This window comes from Hyaena hyaena, unplaced genomic scaffold (assembly GCF_003009895.1).
Source record: "Hyaena hyaena isolate Hyena2069 unplaced genomic scaffold, ASM300989v1 scaffold_521, whole genome shotgun sequence".
NCBI classification, from domain to species: Eukaryota; Metazoa; Chordata; class Mammalia; order Carnivora; family Hyaenidae; genus Hyaena; species Hyaena hyaena.
In genome coordinates this window covers 295,437-323,140 of record NW_024081153.1, presented here as the reverse complement: position 1 = coordinate 323,140, position 27,704 = coordinate 295,437, and the positions used below count along the sequence as shown (strand labels likewise).

General features: G+C 38.2%; 1 protein-coding gene across 1 annotated transcript in view; it reads right to left on the bottom strand.

The window, feature by feature from the left end:
• The window catches only part of PATJ (PATJ crumbs cell polarity complex component), a 358,255-nt gene that overhangs the window by 267,856 nt on the left and 62,695 nt on the right, over positions 1-27,704 (bottom strand). Inside the window, exons 15-17 of the mRNA XM_039255282.1 lie at positions 19,750-19,884; positions 12,988-13,149; positions 9,585-9,716 (exon numbers count right to left, since the gene is read on the bottom strand). Coding sequence (XP_039111213.1) covers positions 9,585-9,716; positions 12,988-13,149; positions 19,750-19,884 — 429 coding nt within the window. The remainder of the gene's footprint in view (positions 1-9,584; positions 9,717-12,987; positions 13,150-19,749; positions 19,885-27,704) is intronic.

The window sequence follows — 27,704 nt, the reverse complement described above, 5'->3', positions numbered from 1 at the left end:
ACAGCCAGAATGAAAATCCTCATCCCGTCTGACTTATAAACCAGCGCTGTTAATCATCCTGTATGTTCACAGTGGCATACGGGTGAATGTCATATCTGACTAAAGTAAAATACGAAGGGAACAGCTGGAAGGGAAACCTGAGCCCTAGAAAATGGTGTGTAAAGATCAGGCAGCCAATCCCCTTTCATGCATCATTAACAAATTAGACCTCTGGTACCAGAAAGAGGCAGCACACTTCCCGGCCCTTACTGGGAATAGCATGACTTCTCTGGATCACCGCCTTGCTCCAAATGACACCCACACACAGGGCAGAGCAGTACAAATCACCACGCCCCGGGAAAACAGATTCTCAATACCTGTTGGTGTTTTCAATTCAATCTTTCTGCCATACTCTAGGGAGGGCTATGACGGTCATCTACTGCCATGGCTCTCGATACTGACATCACAACAAAGTGAGGACTTCCATGAGACACCCACACCCAGAGGTAGGGGAAGACTGGGCACAAAATAGCTCTGAAGAATGAATCCTTCTTTAGACCAACATTGTTTCTTGACTTATGATTCTGTTTTGAATTACATGGGAAACAGATACATAGCTATACTGATCTCCACTAACGTCCTAGAATATGTTCAGCATTTCACAAGAGAGATGTAATGACCAGGTTTTGCAGTAAATCAGCTCTCCGTAGTTGTTTCATAAACACTAATATTTACAGTGTGGCTATTTGTGAAATACTCATGAAAGGTAATATGACAAATATACCATTTTCAGAATCTCCGCCTCCTCAGCAATGCCTTCTAGGACAAAGCAGAAAGTTGTTAAGAAACTTTTGTTAAAAGGTGAGCCACCCTATGAGAAAGCACCAACCAGCTGACAAGCATTTGCTGCCTGCCCTCCATTCTCTCTCCCCACCATTAGACACAATGGGATTTTTTTTTTTTTTTTTTTTTTTTTGCCAAATTCGTATTCCAGAGGAGCCATGAAATTCCCGCAAAGTTCAACATCAGGCCTGACTTAAGATCTTTGGGGCCTCCTGCTAACTTCATCCCCCTGCAGCTGCCTCGCTAAGGCAAGCTTTTGATCTGTACTATCTGGATTTCAAGCTGATATACACACAGCCTCTTTGATCTCTTATTAAGTGGCTTCTGGTCTCCTGATGCCTTTAGTCTTGCTGAACTGTGGTTTTTGGAAGTCAGTCATCATCCTGAGCACACTACAAACTCCACACACCAGGAGTAGCCTCCCTTCATTCACCCACTTCGCAGGCTTGAAAAGCAATCTTTAAGCCATGAGAGAATTTCCCCACTAGCCACAATCACTCCACTCCATGAACACACTACTAAGAACTATTTTTCAAATGAGGCAGCTTAAAATGATTTAAAGGATACTGAACTTTCCCATAGAGGGAAAGGAAGCAAATCCTCTGTGAAAAGAAATCTTCACCCCAGTTGGCACTGAAGCTTACAGTACTTTGATGTTAACAAAAATAAATGTGGACAGGAATCAGGGATGAGCACAGAAGAGCCTTTATCAGTCCCAAGTTCCATTAAGCAAAAGTGACCTTTAAATGCAGATGCGTGGTTTGTTGAACAGCAAGCTACAGGGTACATTTACGAGAACATGTATAGTGCCATTAGTAGCAGACCGATGGCATTTTTCTTAGTCTTACTATCTTAATCCAACATGGGTTACATGAACCCAAAGACCTCCTAAAAAAAAAAAAAAAAAAAAAAAAAAGAAAAAAATAATAAAAAAAAAAGAAACGCAGATATTGGTGTCTGTGTTATGAGAGCCCTTGAGCATAAAGTTTATATTGTATCCTCCATGTCTTACATTCTGGAAATAGTATAGGTTTATAATTGATGTTTTAATATTACTAATGTATGTCGTACTATATATTAAAGTTATGTTGATACCTATTCTAATTCTATATCCTAAAGTCTATGAACTAATCACCTAATAAGAACATAAAGATACTGGACTTCCACAAGTTAATGAATACTATGCACTATTAATAGCATTCACCTAAAATAGCAAAAATTAAAATCCTCAATTTCTTCTATTTATAAACTCAAGTTTTCTCATAAAGAAGATTAAAACTGACAGAAGAAATAGGAATAGACTTTTGGGCACTAATAGCATTATCTGAATATAAACTATTTTCTGCTCTTAGCCTCAAAAATCAATAAATTAATTACTGCCAGAGCACCTGGGTGGCTCAGTCAGTTAAGCGTCTGACTTCAGCTCAGGGCATGATCTCATGGTTCTTGAGTTCAAACCCCGTGTCAGGCTATGTGCTGATAGCTCAGAGCCTGGAGCCTGCTTCGAATTCTGTCTTCCTCTCTCTCTGCCCCTTCCCCACTCACATTGTTTCTCTCTCAAAATTAACATTAAAAAAATTTTTTTAGTGTTTATTTTTGAGAGAGAGAGAGAGAGAGCGCGCGTGAGTTAGGGAGGGGCAGAAAGAGAGGGAGACACAGAATCTGAAGCAGGCTGCAGGCTCTCAACTATCAGCACAGAGCCTGATGCAGGGCTTGAACTCACAGACTGTGAGATCATGACCTGAGCCTAAGTCAGACGCTTAATCGACGGAGCCACCTAGGTGCACCAACATTAAAATTTTTTTAAATAAATAAAATAATTAAATAAAGTTGAAACAAAGTGGTTACACAGTGCTATCACTTAATCTGTCCATATTATGGAAGACCATTAGCAAATTCATGAATTAGGCACCTGCTTATCAGACGTTGTTTTCCAGAGAATTATCTAATTAAAGAAATGACACTACAGAAGAAGGCATTAATTTTAAGCCGTCTAAACACACAGGAGTCTCACAAATGGTTATATGCAAGCAACTTGGTAAAAATGTACCAAAATTTAAGAGATATGTGTTCTTTTGATGAGCAATTCTAGGAACTCATCCCAAGAATTATCCCCACCTTTTTAAAAAAGAGTATGGCAAGGATATCGACTATAGTTTCATTTTAAATGCCCACTAAGTAGGTACAGGAGATTGGTTAAATAAATTATTGTACATCAACAATAATACACTATGCAGTTATTAAAAAGAATTACATAGCTCTATACATGCCAAAATGAAAGAACATATAACTGAGATTAAAAGCAATGTGCTTAAAGTATGTATGACATACTCCATTTATATGTGAAAAAAAATTTAAAAACTATTAGTTTTATTACTTTGTATGTATAATATATCTCTGAAAGGATAGACAAAAAAAAAAACCAGGAGATTTTATCTAGGAGTAGTGAAGGGACTATAGTCAGAGGGAGATTTACTTTTCACACAATACCTTTATGTACTTTGAATTTTTATGCCATATGTATGTATTACTTATTTTAAAAACATTTCCAACGTGCACAAGAACTCATTCTGTTGCACATATGAGAAAAAAGCCAATTGAGGGGCGCCTGGGTGGCTCAGTCCGTTAAATGTTTAACTTCGGCTCAGGTCATGACCTCATAGTGAGTTTGAGCTCCTTGTCGGGGTCTGTGTTGACAGCTAAGAGCCTGGAGCCTGCTCAGGATTCTGTCTCTCTCCCCCTTTCCTGCTCACACTCAGTCTCTCTCTCTCTCAAAAATAAATAATAGACATAAAAAATATTTTAGAAAAAAGCCAATTTAATGCCAAATACAAATTTACGCAAGCTCTTCCTACAACTTTTTAAATCTTTTAAAGAGAATTCATATAATGGAGTTAGGAAAGAGTCAGGCAAAAACAACATACTAAGTTTTTCTAACAAACAGTAAACCATACCATATCGAAGACTCACCAATACTGTAGTATTTTATATTCATACTCTTTGGGCTTTATAACCCATTTCTTCCATTAAGAAAAATTAATCTTTTTTTATAGGGAGGAATATTTTCACTATCACTTCTAATGAGTCATCATTTGTCTTTGGTCTTTCAAACAACTTTTTAAAATATTATTAACAGTATTTACATATGAATCACCTTCCAAAGGCTGTGCTTTCTATTTTTATCTATCATAGAGTCTGAGATAAACCCAGTCTTTTAAAAATATCTGCTTTGAGTCTGTCCATATCAGGAGAGGAGAGAAATGAGGACTGGGATGTGGGAGGGAGGAGAATTATTGGTTAATAAATTTTACCTTCTAAATCACTGAAATTCAAGTGTACTATGAATGGCAATATCATGGCTAATGTTCAAAAATTGGCTAATGTCAAACATTTCCAGTGAATTATAATCATGAGGGGTTATTCGAAGTTCAACATAAATCAAAACACCAGAAAATATCCATTGCAGTCTTTAACATGTAAGGTCAACCCAAGGTGAAATCCACGCAATTCTAAATTTATTTCAAGATTTTTGGTAGAAATTAAAAATTACAGACTCAGACTACTTAATAATTGCTTCATTATTGAACACTAGCCCACAATAAATTAGTAGCACTAATTTAGGATCCTTAAGTTTGTAATTATTTTCATTTGGAACAATAAACACTAGCTCTTACGAAATGTGGATAAGGACACTATATTAATTTTTAATACTTACTAAACTTCCATATAAGCATTAAAAATGAGAATACTATCTAGCAACTTGTCTTTAAGGTATGAAATTTTTTTTGCAACCTGGAAAAACAGGAAAATCTGCTGTAATAAATTTAGTACACAGATCTCCTGTAATAAAACGTACTCATAGTGAAAGGAGTAGTGTAATATGGTAGCTAAAAGCATAGATTCTGGGAGCCGACTGCTTGAGTTCAAATTCTAGTTCTGCCACATACTAGGTGTGTGAACTTGGACTATAACCTCTCTGTGCCTCAGGTTCCTCACTTCAAGAATGAGTATAATAATAGCACCTACTCTATAAGGGTTTTGCGAGGAATACATATGTAAAGCAATCAGAACAAGGCCCAGCAAACAGTAAACACTCAATAAATGTTAGCTGTTATTACTGGACTTGTAGTTTTATTTGTATTAACATTAGGATTAGTATGAGTATTAGTACTATTCCGAGGAATTAAGACATTACACATGATCAAGATGAAGATAACTCAAGCACAATATGTAAACCACATCTAGAAACTGACAAGAAATTATACTATAAAAAATTATAAGCAATTTTCTGAAGTTTTATGTTGCTTAGAAACAGTATAGAGTTAAGCTATAATATTCATGTTCCTGATAAATTAGGCACATTGCTGTTTTCTACGGCACTTATAGGATGGCTTAATGTCATCCTATAAGGCATGACATTATAGTGACCAACAACCATTCTAACATGGTACATATATAGGTGAGGATTTTAACTAGCCACTAAATGCAGCAGTGCCTAGAAATATTTGAGACTAATAAATATTCTACTTCCATTCAAATCCTAGCCAATAAAGCTATTATGATTTTATCCTAAAATCTAATGACAAGGCTTACAACCTGAATCATATTTACTATGTCTTCCCTGTTGCTATCTCCTTTTGCTTTGTCCCAATCTGCTTTAAATGCCTTTTGTAAAAATATATTTCCACTTTGCTCTTTGCATTTCCAGACTTTCACCTGTCCAGACAGCCACCCCATAGTTCCATGACCAGTTCAAGATCCTTTATCTGCTCCCTCATCTTTTCCTAAGGTTCAGCTCAATTTATGTAAAAAGCAAATTGCTGGCCAATAATCCACAATTGGATAATTGACATATGGTTCACCAAGAGTTGGCTGCATTTTAGAATGTAATTTTACAATTAAATTTAGATTCCAGTAAACAAAGGCATCTACTTACTAATTTTCCTAATCTAAATAGATACCCAAAAATTGATAGGGTACAAATATACTGTAGTATGGCTATATATTAAAGGACAATATCAAGACTTCTGTAGTCTATTTTCTAAACTGGATGATTATCAATATTCACATACCCATAGTAATGTTAACATTTCCCACTTCTTTACATATTAATTTACTTAATCCACACTGATCCTTCAAGCTAGACATTATCTCCATTTTATAGATGGAGAAATTACATAAGCACCAATGCAAAAGATGCTGTCTATAATTTAGTCAGGTTCTTGAGGAAGTTCTTACTATTCCAGAGAAAAACCAGTTAGTGGGAAATTAATATTGCAGAGTAAATTTTCAATCTCGTCAATACTGCTAATGCAGTCCTTTACAACCTGGAAGCTCTCCTGCTGTCCTAAAACTTTCTCCCTGTGGCCAAAATGTTTCTACGGTATTCTTATTCTAAATGTACTAAGGGATGAATGCGATGGGGGTGGATCTGCATTGGCCCTATTCAGCCACCTCATAAATTCATACAGGATACATTAATTAAAATAATAGCCAGGAACATGGCCTTTCATGACTTTTGCTAAACCTTCACCTGGCCTTGGAAAAAATTTTTGAACTTCAGAATTTATTACCTAATTACAACAAGGGACAATATAACCAATTAATTAACTTGCCCCAAACCAAATTTTAAATTGTGTTTATGTGTCATCTAAATGTCACAGCATTTAATAGTTCTACATACCACTGACAAATGATGAAAATGTGCCAAATAGAGCTATAAGTAAATAGACTTAAGAAGAAAGTTCAGTTCAAGATTGTTTTTTCTCCCAGGGTTTAGCTACAGAAGTAAATAAACTGAGCACTTTAATGTGAATCAAAGTAGCATTTCAAAAAGAAATATTTTTCCATCAGTTCTCTGAGAAGCACAAAGGCAAAAGGAATATCTAACACTTCTTTTGCAGCAAAATTACTTCATATATTTTGTGCAGAAATGTCTGTATGCATGTTGATGAGAAGGAGGAAGATAGAGGAAACCTAGAATTTTTTTTTTATTTAAGAGAGAGAGAGAGAGAGAGAGAGAAAGAGAGAGAGACAGCATACACAAGTGAGAGAGGAGCAGAGAGAGGGAGAGAGAGAAAATCCCAAGAAGGCTCCACACAGTGAGCACAGAGCCCAATCCAGGGCTCGAGCTCACCAACTTTGACAGTATGCTCTGAGTGGAGCTGAAACCAAGTCAGACACTTATCCTAAGCAGCAGCTCTATGCCCGGCACAGAACCCACATGGGGCTCAATCTGACAACTGCGAGACCATGGTGTGACCCAAAATTAAGAGTCTGATACGTAACTAAGCCACCCAGGTACCCCTAGACTTTAATAAATAAAAATAAATTTTCAAAAAACCAGAGTATGCTACAAGGCATACCCACAGGAATGTGGTGAAGAAAAAAAATTTCCATACCTGGAACTATTTTTAAGTGTAAATCTCAGAACTGATAAAAGAATTCTTCTGTTGACTAGAGGTTACAGTCTTAAGGACTATCAAACTTCTCTTTCTCTCCTTTACTGAAGTTTGTTTGTCTTGGTTTTTATTTCTGAAGCACTTCTCTGCTTCAACATGGGCAATATTCAATATATAAAGCTTGCAGATAATGTCATTTAAGAGGGTAAGGGTGACCATTTTAATACCTTATATAATAATGCAAATACACATAGATTCCAGTGATAATGGAAATGTACCTGAATATTTAACACTACATCTGAAAGGTGTTTTCTAAACTAAATCCTAATGATCAAAATGGTAAACAAAACATTTCATTGGATGCATTCATTTAGTTCTAGTTAATTTTGGCTAACCTAGAGGTGCCTGGGTGGCTCTGTCGGTTGAGCATCAGACTTTTGATTTCTACTCAGCTCCTGGTCTTACAGTTTGTGGGTTTGAGCCCTGCACTGGGCTCTGTGCTGACAGTGCAGAGCCTGCTTGGGATTCTCTCTCTCCCACTCTCTCTGCCCCTCTCCCACATGCACACCTGTGCTCTCTCTCAGAAATGAATAAACTTTAAAAAAATTTACTGACCTAAACTTTATTCAGTCATTCTGCAAATATTTATCATTTGCCATATGGTAGGTAATCAAGGATGTACTGGGGAAGAAAAATTGAGACAGTACCTAAAATTTGTTTTATATGCTCTTACATTAATGAATATATAAACTTCTAGAATCTTGCAGTACTGATATTTCTTGATAAAAAATATTTCCCTAAATATGCATTATTTAGAATCAGCAAATCATAATTCAGTAATATTCCAGGGAAAAGTTCTAATAACAGAGAGGGTTATCAGGCATAGAAATATGCCAGCAAAAATGAACAATCTATTTCAGTAATCTTAAATCATACTGCCTAAATATGGAATTTAATGTTCTTACATAATGCTCTAAGTATTTTTCTTTTAATCTGTTCCCGAATGCCTTATTATATTAAAAAAATTGATTTTTCTATCACTTGGCATTTTATATGCTTTGATAGAGTACATTTTGCTTTATTAAACCACAATGTGTTTAGGCAGCACTAAAGTATTAAAATATGCATCTTAGAAGTGAAGAGCTTTTTTGCCAACAATCTTAAATTCCCCATGATAATCAGAAGGTCTAAAAATACTATAAACTGGTAAACTGATAAAACATATAGATATATGTCTTACTGTGATCTTTCACACACACACATCTGCCCAAATACATTAGTGACTTGACTCTAGTTATAATTGGAGTAGCATAAATGTTATGTGTCCTATGTTAAATATAAATATATAATTTGACCAAGAACATTTCTATTTAATCAAACTCATTGAGATTAACAGTTAAGCAAAACAATAAAAACCTTCATGAGAAGGGGAGAGAGAAGAGTGAGAATTAGGAATGAATGACTGTTATGTGGATGGGATTTCTTTCTTCGATGATGAAAGTGTTCTAAAATTGGACTGTGGTGATGCTTGCACAACTCTGAATATACTAAAAACAACCAAATGGCGTGCCTGAAATGCATGAATTTTATGGTATGTGAAATATAGCTCAATAAAGCTGGGGAATGGGCGGCTAGATGGCTCAGTCAGTTGAGCGTCCAACTTTGACTCAGGTCATGATCTCATGGTTTGTGGTTTTGAGCTCTGCATCGGGCGCTGTGCTAACTAACAGCTCAGAGCCTAGAGCCTGACTCAAATTCCGTGTCTCCTTCTCTTCCGCTCCTCTCAGCTGCTCTCTCTCTTTCAAAAATAAATAATATTTTTAAAAAAAATTTTAAGCTGGGGGAAAAAAAATCCTTCCATATAAAAAAAAATTCTTCAAGGGGCACCCAGGTGGTTCAGTTGGTTGAGCATCACACTTCTGATTTCTGCTCAGGTTGTGGCTTTGCAGTTGTGAGGCTGAGCCCGTCATCGGGCTCCACACTAACAAAGAGGAGCCTGCTTGGGATTCTCTCTCTCCCTCTTTCTCTGCCCCTCCCCAGCTCACATTCTCATTCTCTCTCTCAAAATAAATATATAAACAATTCTTAAAAATTCTTCAAGCTCCAGTTTCTAAAGGCAGCCATGGGTGTAAAACTATTGCTTCCCTCACAATTCAATTATTATATCATCCATCATTTTATTCACTAAGAAAGCTACCAGTTGCAAAGGTATTTTAAAGGGAATTTTAACACCTGTCTTTGGATGATAGCATTATACATCAAATCATTTGGTCTTCCCCAGTGGGTGCCTTACATAATTACTTCTTTGCATACATTTAAAACAAACAAATTCCTCCAGAAACTCAGTATAGATTTTTATACCTGGTAATCCAAAATGCTGAATCCCAAGCCTTTATGATCTTTTACAAGTTCAACAATCTTGACTTCAGGTGACCATAATGCTAATTCCCCGTCATCATCTTCTTCAGTATGGACATCTGTAGTGTGGTCAGCCTGAAACACCAAAGAAGATAAATGCTTCAAAACATTGTCCTTTCAATTCTGAAAAGAATTAACATATCAGGAATCTCATAGCTTCTTCTCAAACTGGGAATTCTCTTTGGCATGCATAGGTTATCTTTTTACTCTTTTCAAAAGGGGCATGCACTGGGGTACACACACTCTAGCAGAGGATCTTCAAGACAATTAAAGTACTTAAAAATGCAGAGTGCTCATACAGTTGGATTTTTTTAAATGTAAAGTAACTGTTTCATTCAAAATATTAACACTGACCTCTTATACTTCAATGAGGTCTGTCATCCCATTAGAAGCATAAAAGGAAAATACGAAATTTAAGAAAAAATGAAAATATCATACAAAGTCAAAGTTTATAAGATATTTAAGTAGCAATACCTGAATTCATAATTACAGTGAGAGACAGAAAGATGCCAACACAGAGAGAAGCTAGTGCAAGACAAAAGAGAAACCACTTCTGTTGGCTCCTGTAGTTTTTAAGAAAAACTTCACTTGAAAAATAAAGTGGGAAAAGAACCCAAGTCCTTGTGAATTGTGAAGGTTTAAAAACCAGATTAAAAAAAAAAAATCACTGCGTTGAAATAAAGAAAATCTGGTCTCGGATGGAGGATGTTATTAGCCAGCAAAACTACTCAGTACAGAGATCCTTGGTTATTCTCCTTGACTTCACACTCCCAAATCCCCCTAATTCCAGACTCCTCCCCTCCTTTCAGGTAAAAGTCACTGCGATAGGGAATTTTAGAAAGAAAAATCATAGTGGGCAATGAGTCAGCTACATAGAAGGTGAAAAGCTGCTTCAACCTTCAGTTTTTAATACTATTTATAGCATTGCACTATGTTTTCATATGATCTATCTTGCTTCTATCTGAAGCTCAAAAATGATCTTCTTTTTCTTTGTAGCTTTACCAACTCACAAAATGACAGGCTAGAATGGAAATGCTGTGTGGCTACCATGGGGTTTACCAGTGGTTCTCTGCTCAGCCCGCAATACAGCCTGGGGTGCACTAAGCACTCAATAAATATTTGTTCAATACATTAACAAATCATCCATCTTTGCCTGTCCCTTGAAACTTTCTAAATAAAGCTACAGATTAATTTTTCAAAGTAGAGTTCTTAAAACTTTGGATGCTCTTAGTAAATAAAATCAAAGTGTAGCACTCCTACGAACATAATTTTGAGTGACTTGCATAAGAAAATCCATTTAATGAAATCAAAGGGAGGGAGCCCCTCTAATGTGGAAGAACAAGGCACCACAGCAAGTACAGAAACAGTTTTAAAATTAGGATTGGTCCAGATCTCAAACTGTCCCCACAGGACATGGAAAGTCAATATGCAATCCATGGTGGATTGAATCTAAACATGGGAACAATTTCTGGGTTCTTGAATTACAAAACTCGAAATTAGGGAGATGCTCTGAATCAATAACCTCTGTATATATCAGCCTGATGTGAGGAAATGATATTTAAAAAGAAAACATTATACCTTCCAAAAAAGTAAAGTTCCAGTACCTATTACAATGTGATTGATGTTTTGCTGGACATTTAATATCCTCAATGATTAATGAGCATTAGAATTTTGGCTAAGTTGTCTAACCAGATAAGGTTTATGAACTTAAGATGATATGGGGATAAATTGGAAAAAAATAAAAAAGACAGATGGAAAATAAAGCCAAGATTTTAAGAAACTGCATACACTTATAAAACCTAAGCTTACAGAAATTTCAGGGCATCTAAGGTATATAGGATATTATACTCCAACCTGAGATATAGCACTCTGATAGAATCAATTCTGCGCAACTCCCGTATTTACAGAATAGAAAGCAATCAACTAATGGGCAGCAAGGTTGACATTTAGAATAATTCAAAGCTGTTGTTTACCCATTGTGGTAAAGAATGACAGATGGGAGGACAGAGTCAGCAAGCTGGGTTGGTGATTTACACACCCTGTAAGATTAGATTAAAGGCACTTTTATCAACCTTTAGAGGTAGGCCCTCATCCACAGTGAATTTTAGTAAAGATAGTAAGAATCACAAAAGTGATATTCAAGTCTCTTCTTTGAAACAGGTTTTACCAAAGATAAACATTTAAAAAAAAAAGATTCTCAATTAATAATCAATAGTGGACTAAGCAATTCTTATACACCCAGTACAGAATAAAAACACTATGAGACACAAATTAATTTTAAGATATGGTCTGCCCACGGGAGCAGAGTTGTCATGTAAAAGCAAGTTTAATACACATGAAAGAATTTGTGACCCTAAGACAGTGCTAGCCTCTTGCATACTTTAGAAAATCAGGAAACAAAGATGGGTGGCCTGGAGGAGTCAAGAGCTATTGTTAACTTCCTGAGCACTTTCTATGTGGAAGACATGGCACTAAGAGCTGTGTACATATTTCATTTCCTCCTCACACAAACCAATGAGGGCAGTAAATACTATAAGCATCCCCTATTTTCCAAAGAAGAATATGAATATTCAAGGGAAGTTATTTGCTCCAAGATTCACAATCCTTAAGTGATAGAGGCATGATTAGGGTCCACGTTTCTTGAAATTCAGACTGCAGGCAGGTAAAAGAAAAGTCTCTGTGTATGTAAACTGGTGTTAATGGAATTATAATATGTAAAGTCTGGAAAGGGGGGAAGGGGAGAGGAATGGGTATAAGAGATGAGGTTATAAATGGCATAAGATGGCAAAGTATGTGCTTAAAACTGTTTTCATAATCATAATGTTCTTTATAAAAAAAGAAAAAAAAAAAAAGAGTCCCAGGAGCACAGAAAAATTTATTTTCTTCTCTGACCTTCTGAAGGCTTTTACAGCAATTTTTACTCACTTCAAAACTGGTCATAGATCTTCATATTTTTAAGGCTCTGAAAAAAGGAAGTCCATTAGATATTTAATACTCATCAACATCTTAAACTTAAGATGAACTGAGTTGAACTGGGATCCAGAAGTAATGAGCCCAGGTAATTACTAAAAAAAAAAAAAGTTCTCTAAAATCAAAGTGCATGCACCTTAGTATCTCCACCATTTCAAGTTAAAAAAAATAAAGGAAGAAAAAATGTTTTATGATTTTAAATGAAAAGTAACAGTTTGGAAAGCTATGCATTACTGCCTTTGAGCACTACTTTAGTCAAATAAAAGAGGAAGGAAATTTCTCCCCGCCCTTCAAATGCAAATACACTCTCCAGGGCATCCTTGATGAATAGGCATTCCTATGGGAACTGAATATGGGACCCATATTCAGTTAGTACCTCTGTCTTAGGAAGAGAGGCTTCAGTGGTCCTTGGTTCATCTACAGAGGCTTCATCATCAAACAGTCGTCGACAGCAAACCAAGGTAAAGGGAGGAGGCACTTCTTTGAGAAAGGAGACTGCTTCCCGACGAGATTTCCCATACAGCTGCACACCATTGACCTAGAAAGTCAAGGGATAAGTCAGAACTGAGGAGGCCCCAATGAATACACCAAAGTTGCATGCTTATATCAATCTATCAAAAAAGAACCCAAAACAAAAGAGGATTATTGTTTTATTTTCCCTGTGAACAAAGGGCTTAAGTGTAGTCACATTATTTTAGTAGTAACTAAATGCATAAAACTAATGCATAAATGTACAAAACTAAATTAATAAAAATTAAAGCTAAATCTTTACTGAATTTCAGTGAACAAAGAAGATGTGTGAAGATTACAAGTGATGTGCCTAATTTTTCACACCTCTATGGTTTCTCTTTTCTAGACTCCAATATTGAATCCTCTCATTTACACATCTTTCTTTAAACAATAAACACCACTGATAACCTAAGACTGTCTCCTTGTGCTCTTTCATTTCATAAAAATACCATTAATAGATTTTAACACTAACTTTTAAGGCTAAAATTAAAACCTGCTCACTTATAATGTGTAAGTTACAAAATCTAGGATACTCAGCTGTCAAAATTTAGCATCAGTCCACAATTTTTTCCCATATGCCATAAACTCTTAATATCATCCTAGAAAAATCCTATCAAAAAGAAACACATGTAAGTGTGCCTCTATTCTATTCTTACACATAGCCATCAAGTACAGCTATGTCAGTTTTCCAATTGCTTTATGTGTGTCCCATATAAGTTTTTATTTTTTAAGTTTATTTATTTTTGAGAGAAAGAAAGAGACAGAGCACAAGCGGGGGAGGGGAAGAGACAGAGAAACACAGGATCTGAATCAGGTTCCAGGCTCCCAGTTGTTAACACAGAGACCGACTTGAACTCACAGACTGTGAGATCATGACCCGAGATGAAGTCAGACGCTTCACTAACTGAGCCACCCAGGTGCCCCTGTGTAAACCATATGTTTAAAAGAATAAAAAGATAACCAACTACTCCTTACTAATGCTTGGAGCTTCTCACCAAAAAATTATCTAAATTTCCTATTTTAGTGTACAGTCACAATGTTTTACATCAAAGATTATTTAGAAATATAAACTACTCTAACCTTTTATATATATGACTTAAGCTCCAGGAGCTCTACCAGTTCTGACTCAATGTCACTAAAAGCTGACCTATCTGCTATTCCCCAAAAGCTGAAGCATGAACACAATCCAGGCACCAAATCATCTCTTCACATCTGACTCCTACCTACCTGGGAAGGTTCAGTGGCATTATTAGTTTTAAACATATTTCTGGTCTGGCATTAATTTCTGACAGGTACAGTGCTAATGTTCACATAAATGGAGGGGCTGACTTCCTGGGAGAAGAAACCACTGCACAAATCTGTCATTCTCAGACAATATGACACTGTGAGCTGCTGGAACCATATCATCAGCAGTGGCCTGAGCCCCAAGTCAACTATCCCTGGGAGCCACTCTCAGGCCTGCAGCATACAAGCACTTAGTGATCAGGCCAGATGCCCATTGCTCTGCCTCTTAATTATTTACAGAGAAATCACCACATAATAAAGAGACCCATATGTGCTTTGGGGAGCTAGCCCTGGTAGGAAAATAAATACCGTCTCCCAAGACTTTATGACTGATGAAAGGGATCCAGGGGACAGAAAGTTCAAGAGCTGATAAAGGTTTTTCCCTGGAAGAACTGAAAGTCAACCTTCATGGGTCATATCATGTCCCTGGTGTCAACTGGTGCCACAAACACAGAAAGTTCTAAGATCACGCAAGTGGGTAGTACCCTGTACTGAAAATAAAACAAGCAGATAGAACCAAAGCAGGAATTTTACCCATATACAAGTATTAGTTTGTGTTTCACATTTCTTCAACAAATGAGAAAATCACTTTTCAGGTTTTAATCTTGGAGTACATTTAAATATTTATTTAGCTCATTATTTATTCATTTGAATAGTCTCCAATTATTATAGCAGTGCCTGGTAGTCCTCCTCACTACTCTCCAGTGCTAAAGGGATTGGTCACATTTCCCATTACCAATTCCTATCTAAGAGGATTTATGGCTGCTGTAAATAGCTGCTCTGGGCCGAGACTTGGCACAATGTTCTAACCCCAAAGCATATTTGTGTTTCTGGTTTTAAGCTCTAAGGAGTGCACTACACTACACTACACTACACACACACACACACACACACACACACACACACACACAAAGTTCAAGAGTTTATTGGCTAACTTTAGAGAGGTTTTATTTCTATATTTGGTTATTCAGGGTAAGCCAACTTTTATTTTAGAGTTCACAGTATTTCTCTAGGCCCTCCAACTTGAGACCCTCTTAAGTGCTGTCAAGTCTCAATTATTCAGACTTTGTGATTAGAAAACACACACACATACACATTTGCAGAGTACATAATACTGTATAAGTATTGTCCTATTACATTACCTCATTCAATCCTCATTCATCTTATCCCATAAAGATTGTTTATGCCTTTTCACAGTGATAATGCTGCCAAGATCTCACCGGGAGATTATGCTTAAAGTTTACATGGATGAATGTAACCACTGTGGAAAACAGTATGAAAGTTCCTCAAAAAGTTAAAAATAGGATTACCCTAGAATCTAACAATCGTACTACTGGGTATTTACCCAAAGAATACAAAAACACTAATTCAAAGGTATACAGCTACCCCTATGTTTACAGCAATACTTACAACAGCCAAATTATAGAAGCAACCCAAATGTCCATTGACCGATTTATAGAGATGTGGTATATATACAATGGAATATTACTCAGCCATAAAAAAAGAATGAAATCTTATGTAATAACATGGTTGGAGCTAGAGAGTATAATGCTAAGCAAAACAAGTCAGTCAGAGAAAGACAAGTACTATATGATTTCGCTCACATGGAATTTAAGGAACAAAAGAGCTAAGAGGAAAAAAAGAGAACTCAAGAAAGAGACTCTTTAAAAAAATTTTTTTTAATGTTTTTTTACTTTTGAGAGAAAGCAAATGAGCGAGCATGAGTGGGAGAGGGGCAGAGAGGAAGACAGAGAATCCAAAGCACACTCCAGGCTCTGAGCTGTCAGCTGTCCACATCTGAGCCTGACACGAGGCTCAAACTCACAAACTGTAAGATCATGATCTGAGCTGAAGTCAGATGCTCAACTCACTGAGCCACCCAGGTGTCCCAAGAAAGAGACACTTAAATATAGAGAACTGATGGTTACCAGAGGGGAGGTAGGTGGGGGATGGGTTAAATAGGTGAAAGGGATTAAGGAGTGCACTTGTCTTGATGAGCACTGAGTGATGTATGAATTGTTGAATCACTATATTGTGCACCTGAAACTGATAAAACATTGTTTTTTAAAAAAAGGTTACATGGAAAATTTTCTGTTAGATCCTCACAAAAACATGGTGATGAAAGAAACAATTCTCAAAAAAGTTGACATATCAAAGGGCACGTTGTGAAGCTATGGCAAATTCAAAACCAGAAACAGCTCTTCTGACTTCAAACCTTTCATTTCCTATCTCCAGTTTTTCACTAGAAAACTATACTTAAGAATTAAGTATGGAAGGCCCATGGGATTATAATCCTCGCTAAAGCTCAGAGGACTCAGTTGACAGCTGGGATCCTATACACTTGCTCTATACTTGCCAATATTTCTTTATCACCTACCATATACTAATAGTGAATCATACTTAATGCCACTGAATTGTACACTAAAAATGGTTAAAATGGCAATTTTATGTTATATAGGTATATTTTTATAATATAGGTATATTTTTTTCCTGGAGAAAAAGTAATATATATATTTTTAAATTGTAGTTGACAGAACACGGTATGTTAACTACAATGGAAATAAAAAATTTTTAAGTTTTAGTTGACGTACAACATTAGTTTCAGGTGTACAACGTATGTATATTTCTCACAAAAAAGAGAGCATCATACTAGTTTTTACTAATTCCACTTCTCTCCACACAAAAATATCTCATTTCTCAATACTTAAAAACTACATACTATAGGGGCACCTGGGTGGCTCAGTTGGTTAAGCAGTTGACTCTTGGTTTTGGGTCAGGTCATGAGCTCATGGTTTATGAGATAAAGCCCCATGTCCAGCTCTGCATTGACAACACAGAGCCTGCTTGGGATTTTCTCGTCGCCCCCCTCTTTCTGCCTCTCCCCACTCAGACACACTCTCTCTCTTAAAATAAATTAAAAAAAAAAAAAAAAAAAAAAAAAAAAAAAAAAAAAAAAAAAAAAAAAAATAAATTAAAAAATAAAACAAAACAAAAACAAAAAAAAACCCTACTTCATATTAGAGAAATGGTCTCCATCTCCAGATTATCATGTGTGTATCCATAAAGCTATATACTATGTGCCTGGACAATCAGAAGAGAAAGATAAGACCTCAGTCAAAACCAAAACAATAAACAAAGAACAAAAAACCCTGAGTCATGTAAGTAAAACCTAAGGGCGTTAATCTGCAGTAAGCATTTCAGTATGATGACTTGAACACTTCTAAAAATAATCAACTTACTACATCTTTTTTTTTTTTAAAGTTTATTTATTTTGAGGAGAGAGAGAGTGCACACACATGGGGGAGGGGCAGAGGAAAAGGGGGACAGAGGATCTGAAGTGGGCTCTGTGCTGACAGCAGGAACCTGACGCAGGGCTCAGGCTCATAAACTGCAAGATCATGACCTGAGAGGAAGTCAGATGCTTAATCAACTGAGCCACCCAGGCGCCCTGCAACTTACTATATCTTAAAACAGGACTCCAACATCTCGCCCTCCCATGCTTATGACAGAATTTAACACACCAGTCGTAAAAGTTGTCCCCCTGACCTCAAAAGTCAGGCCAGACTTCTCAACATTCTTCTCTAGGTGGCCAGACACTGCTAAAAAATGCAGTTGCATCCAACAATAAAACTTATTTGCTACGCTTGTCATCTCACTTTGCATAAATATAAACTTTAGAAAGAAATCTCTAAAATCAAGGCCCATGGGAGTCTAATCTTGGCTAAGGCTACAAGGTTGATTCTATTAAACTCAACTGAGGACTTCTTGTGGTTTCTAACTCTCGGGAGAACCCTCTTCTACACAGCCTTCTCTAAGTGTGACCATTCCTCACATCCTCCCTGCCTCCCCCCCACCCCCCGCCAATTTTTTTTTTTGGAGCTTAGGAAGTAGTGTGCTTTATTTGAAAAAAAATGAAATGGGAGTTACAAAACAGGAACAAAAGTCATCCTGATGGAGTATATAAAGTTGGATCTAATCAATGCCTTATTTTCTTGTCCATAGAATTATGGGATTCAATATTCTTTGGTTTTTTGTATTACTTCTAGAACTGTCCAATTTAACAAAGTATCTCAAGAAAGTGATGCCAAAGCAGAAGTGCTCTAGAACTGCTCTAAATGAAGACGGGGCGGAGGAGGGGGGTTGCTGAGTGAGCCCACTGAGGCGGCCATGTTGTGTGAGCAAATCCCAAGGAGACCATCTGAATACCAATCAGTAATAAGTAAGCTTGAGGTCAGCTGGCTAGCCTAATTCTTATTAGAAATAACCAAATACTGGGGCGCCTGGGTGGCTTAGTTGGTTGAGCGTCTGACTTTGGCTCAGGTCATGATCTCACGGTTCATGGGCTCGAGCCCTGCATCGGGCTCTGTGCTGACAGCTAGCTCAGAGCCTGGAGTCTGCTTCAGATTCTGTATCTCCCTCTCTCTCTGACCCTCCCCTGCTCATGCTGTCTCTCTCTCTCTCAGAAATAAGTAAAACATTTAAAAAAAAAAAAAAAGAAATAACCAAATCCTGCAAATGAATGGGATCACATGTTGCAAACAAGGTATAGGGATTTAAATCTTAAAAAGAATTTTGCTAAAACAAAGAAATTATGCTATCAATCTAAAACAGGCCATTACCTTTTTTCTCAATCACTTAAATAAGCACTTAGAAGTACATCTCAGGGTTTCCAAAAGACAGGGAAAATGAGCTGTCATTACATAGCCTGTACTTTTCTTTGCCTTCATTTTATTTCATTTTTTCCAGTTTTACTGAGATAGAATTGACATAGAACACTGTGTGAATTGAAAGTGTACAGTGCGGGGGCACCTGGGTGGCTCAGTTGGTTAAGCGTCTGACTTCAGCTCAGGTCATGAACTCACAGTTCGTGGGTTCAAGCCCCGCATCGGGCTCTGTGCTGACTGCCAGCTTAGAGCCTGGAGCCTGTTTTGGATTCTATATCTCCCTCTCTATGACCCTCCCCTTCTCACGCTGCCTCTCTCTCTCGCTTTCTCTCAGAAATAAATAAAACATTAAAAAAAAAAAAGAAAGAAAGTGTACAGTGGGATGATTTGACATACACCTATATTAAGAACTGTTACTGCAATAAGGTTAGTTAACACATCCATCACCTCACATAGTTACCATTTCGTGTATGTGTGGTGAGAAATATAAAGATCTACTCTCATAGCAATTTTTCAAGTATACAACACAGTATTGTTAACAACGGTCCCCAAGCAGTTTTTGATCTAAGTAGGTCACGTTATGTTGGCAGTAACGTAATTCAGTGAAGTTCTGGTAAAAATACATTTTCCTACAACTTAGAAATTCCTGTCCTGTGTCTTTTATCTCTCAGAGATTTTACCTCAAGAAGCTCATCCTCTGGCTGCAGAAGGTTCAGTGTATCAACAGGACCACCTGGAACAATTGAAGATATATAATGATGCCCATCAAAGGAATCCACTTCCATGCCAAGCCTCAGAGTGTGAATGGGCAGCAGCTGTAGCAAAACACAAAGCACTAACATCAAACATGACAATATCCAACTGTTAATCCCTCTGTCAAGTGTTATTTTGACACTCTTGAATCAGATCACCAAGATCCCGGTAGAGGACAATAATGAGAAAACTAGTCACCAATAAAGTTTGCTTCTTCTTTTCTCCTTTCAGATTCCCTAGGAGTGGAGAGACAGACCTATAAGTCCTTCAGTTTGAAGCAACAGCCATTCCAAACCTTCTATAGTTTCCAGTATGCATTCCATGCCTCACATTTCTTCAGGGCTTCCCATCGCCCAGAATATTCTAGTTCCTCTTTATTACCTAATTTGCACTCCCACTTCCAGTATGAGTATCACTTCCAGGAAGCTCTTCCTAAAATCTAAGTTAATGTGCCTCTGTGTGGGGTCTAAGACCACCTCATACACACTTCTATCAGAGCTCACAACCGATGGTGTTTATAATTTCGATTTTCTTGATTGTTCCCCCTGGTTAAGTGCAAAGTCTATATGCTCTCTCAATAACCTCAGCGCCTACAATAGTACCGGGCACTAAAAAAAACATGGGTTCATAAAATGTTTTTTTGAGCTAATCTGTGAAAAATGGCACTTCACTCAAGAACTCCTTTTCCATAAACAAAAGCAAAAAAAGAAAATAAAAAAATTTAAAAAAAGAACTCCTTTTCCTTTTCACCAACTTAAGTGATAACAATTTCCAGTTAGGGAAGGGTAGATATGTAATGAGGAAGGCAATCATTATTCCATCCTAAGATTGATGATGTTGGCTTAAAAGAATTCATATGGGCTCAGAGGAGTCAGAGGTTAAGAAATTCTAACCAATGTCTAAGAGATGAGACTCAGTGCTATTGGCTGTAAAGATCAAAAAGGCACTCACCAAATCCACTCCCTTGTCTTTTAAAGATGGAGCTAATGATTTCTCATTGTGCCTGTATAAACTCAAATGTGGTAAATGGTACTAATTATGATTTATATTTCCTGTATCAATAGTCTGTTTCTCTTAAAATATGAGCCCACCTCTATCTGTATATTTGATAAGGAGAAAACCCTATGGAACTTAGCAATACACCCATCACATGGCTCTTTCCTTCATATTTCCTGTTCTCTGTCATCCCTTATCTCTGTCACCTCCCTGCAGTCATCTGCTCTGACTCCCCAGAGTTCTACAGGCCTCTCTTCAGACACCACTTGGGGCTCATTTCCCTCCCACTATATACACACAGACGAATGTGAACTGGCAAGCAGTGTAGCACACTACACTCAAGGACTTAAAACAAGCACGAGGGACTTCCGGCCCTGGGCTGATTTTCTGAAAATTAAGTGCTCTTGACCACCAAGCACTTCAGGATCTACTTATTGCCATCTCTGGCAATAAGATGTTCTAGCACTCTAAATAGAACATTAAATTGTTTTTACTCTTATTCCCTGTCTGTGATTTCTTTATTTCTCACCGCGGCCACCTCAGCCTCCTGTCTATTCGTTGTACCAAATCCCGCATCTCCAACAGGAAGAAGACATCAGTTTCCTTATTATTAGTGTGTGTGTGTTTGTTTTTGTAGCGTTTTCTTTAGTAGTAAAAAGTTAATAAAAACTCTCAAAGAAATCTTTCTGTAATTAGAAACTGCCAGCTCTCTCACTTTGTTTATAAGGCAAACACCAGTGCAGAGAGTGCACTGAGTGACCAGAGAGTGGTCAGTGGGTCCACCCATGGGTCATCTCTACGGTGTAAAGACTACTTGCAAGAACAAATTGTTCAATTTTCAGGAATTTTGCAAGCCAGTTATTAAAAATTTTATACAACTACAATTAAATAATATTAAAAATAAATGTTATAAGGACTCAAAATCCATCACTTCCTAATTATTTTTACCACCCTTTAGCTCATTTAAGAGACTTCTATCTGTTATACATGTACAGTGGAAATACTATCTAAAAACTTAGAACAAAGGAACATAAGGGAAGAAAAATAAAAACAGGAAGGGGGACAACAGGAGACTCTTAAATACGGAGAGCAAACAAGGTTGCTGGAGGGGTTGTGGGTGGGGGGATGGGCTAAATAAACAAAGGGCATTAAGGAAGACACTTGTGGGATGAGCAGTGGGTGTTATACACAGGAGATGAATCACTGGATTCTACTCTGAAATCTTTACTGCTCTATATGCTAACTAGAATGTAAATTAAAAAATAAATTAAAAAAAAACTTAGAAAATCCTGAAGGGATGACCAACTGAGAGAGACAGATGAAAAGGTGGATTTGTTGAGTTACAAAATGAACGTGGGCAAGGTAGTTAAATAGTCCTCTTCCTACGGAGAAATCAGAAACAACCAAGTACTCCTGTGAATCGTTTCGGAGCTCAGTAGTCAGTGATGTCATTTTGGTGACTTGAAATCTGCTATGGTGGGACTATTAACATCACGGATACTGGTAAATGCTATAAATTTGGGCTGCTCTTTAATTTTTGTTTTGAGAGCTAGACATTTACCAGCATACCGCCGATCTACAATCTAGTCTGGACATCGCCACAGAGGGCTGCGTATGGAATCCCTCACCTTCCGGATACAGGACTGTGCCCTTCTAGGCTATTCTTGCAGATATCTATAAATGACACATGCTCCCTAGAAACTTAAACCACGAGCAAAACACACATGCCCCATCTTTAATCACGCTGAACAAATAAACCAGAAATGATGTTTACGAAATCTGTCAATCTGAAAGAAGCCTACCTAATATTAGTTCTGAATCTAAATCTGAGTACAGCTGGGTTTTTAAGACTTCATGTTACATTGCTGCAGGCTTCTCTGCAGGAGCAGGACTGTTTAATTACCTGTCCCAGCTGCATTTAGCAACTAAACAAATCAACCGTTTCATCTGTCTTTCAGTTGTCCACCCCTTTGGTATTCTGAGTTCTTAGAGAGCAGAAAGTGCTAAAATGACAGAAGTGGGTGCAACAGACAGATGATTGATGCCTTCACGCACATCACATGTTATGCTTTATTGATGCTTATTCAATGTGCTTTGCAAGGGGGGTCCTATTTAAATTGGCAAAGTTAATGAGCAGCAGGATTTTCATGATCCTGATATGACAAGTAAAGGATACAAGGAAATATATCCAAGGAAAAGTATGACTGGTGTGTGATTTACTGTCAGTGCTAGAATGATGAAAATCAAATGAGACCAAGCAAGCTAGAGCCCTTCAGCTTGTGAGTGGAGAGACCTGTCACAAAGCAAACCACAGGTTATTCATTTGCTAAAAGCTCTACTTTAGGACCTGAAAACAAGATATAAGAGTGCTCAAGTGGGAATATAAATGATGTTGCTTCAGGGGAAGAAATCCTTCTGGAGACGAATAGATATGTCAGTAGGATGGGGGAGGATGCTTCCAAAAAAGCTGAACTCAAAATAAAACAGGACAAAAAGAACCCCATGATTGGTTCTTGTCTGTCTGTCTGTCTCCCTCCCCCCCTCTCCCTCTCTCTCTGTCTCACACATACACACACACACACGTGCGCATGCACACACATACACAAATATACACTGAAGATGTATATTACAGTTCGTTAACCGTCCGACTCCAACTCAGGTCATGATCTCATTGGCTTGTGGGTTCGAGCCCCGCGTCGGGCTCTATGCTGACAGCCAGCTCAGAGCCTGGGGCCTGTTTCGGATTCTGTCTCTCTCTCTCTCTCTCTCTCTCTCTCTCTCTCTGACCGTCCCCTGCTCATGCTCTCTCTTTCTCTCTCCCTCTCTGAGATAAACATAAAAAAAAAATTTTTTTTAAGATGTTAAATGCCCTTTATGTTTAAAAGTTAGAGGGAGGGGCACGTAAGTACTTCAGTTAGTTGTCAGCTCTTAAGTGGTCAAGCATGGCTCAGGCCATGATCTCAAGGTTCATGGGTGTGAGCCCCACTGACAGTGCTTAGCCTGCTTGGGGTTCTCTGTCTCCTTCTCTCTCTGTCCCTGCCCTGCTTGTGCTCTGTCTAAAAAATAAATAAATAAACTTAAAAAAAATTTTTAATTAAAAAAATAATAAAAGTGGGAAAGAATTACTAAATTTACCATAAATAAAAAACAAACTTTCTAAGAATGAAGCTGCAATTTTTAAAAATATTTTATAGTTTATTTATTTTTGAGACAGAGGGAGACAGAGCATGAGTGTAGGGGGAAGGGGGACCAGAGAGAGGAGACAGAATCCGAAACAGACCCCAGGCTCTGAGTTCGCTGTCAGCACAGAGCCTGCTGTAGGCCTGGAACCCACGAACCGTGAGATCATGACCTGAGCCGAAGTTGGACGCTTAACCGACAGAGTCATCCAGGTGCCCCTGAAGCTGCAATTTTTAAACTATCAGTGGAACATAGCATTAAAGCTTCCACCCATCTAAAATTTTAATTCTAAATATTCAAAAATATATACTATGTACTCTTTTGTACAGAAAGGTTCTTTCCAAGTTGCCTAACATCAACATCAAGAAGCAACTGGCATTTATCATTTTGTTTGGCAGTTATCATTTTAAATATTGATGTTACCTGCCTAGCTCACATGATAGTTGAGCTTTTGACACCTGATCTAACACTGCACTTACGACTCTTGTTCTACCTTTGTTGTTGGTATTTCCTCCATCTGGAATCTCCAGTTATTTCCCCAAACCCATTCTTCAGAATATACTTCAAATGCCATCCTCCCAATAAATCTTCATCTGTATTGAGGAAGTACCATCCCCTTCCTTGAACGAATGAAAAGCCTTTTAGCAATATCCGAACAGTAATTCTTAATGGAGGCAAGGAAGGAATCACAATTTCCCTTAGGGACCTCACCACAAACTACAGAATTAGAATACTGGTCAGGAGGAACAAAATAGGACATGTGTATTTTGAAAAAGCTCCTGTGTCTGATAGGCCACCTACCCGAGAGGGCACCAAAGTGACTATAGTACTAGATTCTGTGACATGTGCTCCCAACTCAAAAAAGAGACCAGCAAAATATAAAATCACACACATGAGACTCGAAACAGTAGTTGTCTCTGCAGAGAAGAATAAGGGGGCTGGGATGGGAGAGAAACTTACTTTTTACAGTATATACTTATGCAACTTTTTTTTTTTAATGTTTTATTTATTTCTAGGAGAGAGAGAGAGAGAGAGAGACAGCGTGAGCAGGGGAGGGTCAGAGAGAGAGGGAGTCACAGACTCTGAAACAGGCTCCAGGCTCCGAGCTGGCAGTCAGCACAGAGCCTGATGCGGGGCTCGAACCCACGAACCGTGAGATCATGACCTAAGTGAAAGTCGGACGCTTAACCGACTAAGCCACCCAGGCGCCCCTACTTATGCAACTTTTTAATTTTTGGTCTTTTTTCTAATATTTTATTTATTTTTGAGAGACAGAGTGGGACAGAGAATCTGTAGTAGGCTGTGCACTGACAGCAACAAGCCTGACGTGGGGCTCAACCTCACCAACCGTGAGATCATGACCTCAGCTGAAGTTGAACTCAAAACCAACTGAACCACCCAGACACCCTTTAATTTTAGGTCATATGTATTTATTATGTATTCAAAAGAAAAAAGAACAGCACAGGTGTAGAAGCCAGGTAACCCTTGAGTTCTTTCCTAATTTTGCCACTTACTAGCTGCATGTGATCTTGGACTAGTCCTTTGATCTGCCTGGCACTATTTCCACATATTAAAATTGGAAAGAAGAAAACAGTTGCTGACCAATAATGTATCTGAGAAATAAGGGAGAAAAAATATTTTTTCCAAATGTTCATTTTTAAAGAGTGTTTGGGGTAGGGGCATAAAGAAGGCGAGAGAGAATCTCAAACAGGCTCCATGCTGTCCACACAGAACCCAGTGTGGGGCTCAATCTCATGAACCGTGAGATCATGACCTGAGCCAAAATCAAGAGTGGGACGCTTAACTGATTCAGTCATCCAGGCACCCCAGGAGAAATGTATTTAAAGTAAAGAAACTGAGAGCCCCTGAGTTGCTCAGTCGATTGAGCATCTGACTCTTGATTTCGGCTCAGGACATGATCCCAGGGTCTGGGACTGAGCCCTGCATGGAGCCTGCTTGAGATATTCATTCATATTCTCTCTCTCTCTCCCTCCCCCCTGCTCACACACCCACATATACTCTCTCTCTCAAAAAAAATAAAGAAAATTTAAAACTTTAAAAATTAAAAATAAATTGGGGCTCCTGAGTGACTCAGTCAGTTAAGCATCCGACTTTGGCCCAGGTCATGACCTCAGGGTTTGTGAGTTCGAGCCCCACATCAGGCTCTGTGCTGAAAGAGACTGGAGCCTGCCTTGTATTCTGTGTCTCCCTCTCACTCTATGCCCCTCCCCCATTCATTCTTTGTCTCTGTCTCAAAAATGAATGAACATTTAAAAATATTTTTTAATATAAATAAATAAATGATAAAGCAAAGAACTGACCCTGGTAATCGAGTGTTAATACCCACTGCAATTCCTGGGGTGGGAGTGGGAGTAGGGGTGACTGATACATCCCACTGCCTTAAAAATTAGCTTTGCTCATATAGAGTGAGGGGAAAACTCAAGTTTTAATGTTCTTTGGTTCAGAGAATATAATTCAGGAAGGAAATAAAGTGAAATCTGCCAGCCTGTCTTGTCAAAACCAGAGAATGGGACTTGTTATTTTTGTTTCCCACACCAGGGATTATTACTAATGCTCACTCCAAATTACAACTGATGGCCAGCAGAAAGGTCACTGGCATGAGCTTAATGCTTCTCCCTCACAGTGCTGTGATGTTCTTAATAGTAAACAGTTGCCAAGAAAGCCATCCCTAAAAGTACAAGTCTCCCCAGATGCGGGAAAACTGTTCTCATGTCATGATTAACGGCTTCCTAGAAGCAGCACAGCTAACGCTCAAGCCAGTGTAAATTGCTTTCGCTTCCCTCTTTCCCCACAACTCCATCCACCTCGCAAGAAAACCTTATCTATTACACTGGCCAGTAAGTAATATGTGAAGATGCTTCCTGAATTGTCATCCCTTCCAGAGTGGTGGCAATGGAGAAGCAAGCTGGAGTGACCACCTGAAGACAGCTAGGCCCTTAGGAACACCAGCCATGCCTATGCAACGTGGCTCTCCTAAATAGAAACCTGATGAGATGGAAGAAAAACCTACAGCCTTGACCTCAGACGTGGACACTGCACCCCTTAACTTTTCTACTGGTGTTACCTGACACCACAACTGAAGCCCAGCTTAGCACCATGATTCTGGAAGCCCTGTAGCACCTGGTCTCCCTCACCAGCCTCATTTAACATTCTAGTCTTCAGGATGCCTGGGTGGCTCTGTCAGTTGAATGTCCAATTTTGGCTCAGGTCTTGAGTTCACGATTCATGGGTTCAAGCCCCACATCGGGCCTTGTGTTGACAGCACAGAGCCCACTTTGGATCGTCTGTCCCTCATGTAAATAAATTTAAAAAACAAACAAACAAACAAAAACATTCTAGTCTTCACTCAGTTTGACCCTAACAACTTCCATTCTCCCCACAAGTTGGCTCTATCTTCCCACAGGGCTTTTACACCTGCCAATCACTAGGTTCTCAGCTCCACACATCCTTATCCTTCAAACCTGGGCTCAGAAAGGCTTTCTCTGGCTCTCTTTCCAAAATGCTCCCTCCTCCCCAGCTTTGAGGTCACCATTCTGTTTGCTCCTTTGCATCACTACTTATAATCTTCAACTATTTTATCAAGCTACCTTGCACTTGTTTATTATCATACCCTTACCCAAAGCCAGAGTCTAAGCTCTAGGAGAGCAAAAACCTTTTCCATTTTGCTGTCCACCATTGGCAGCAA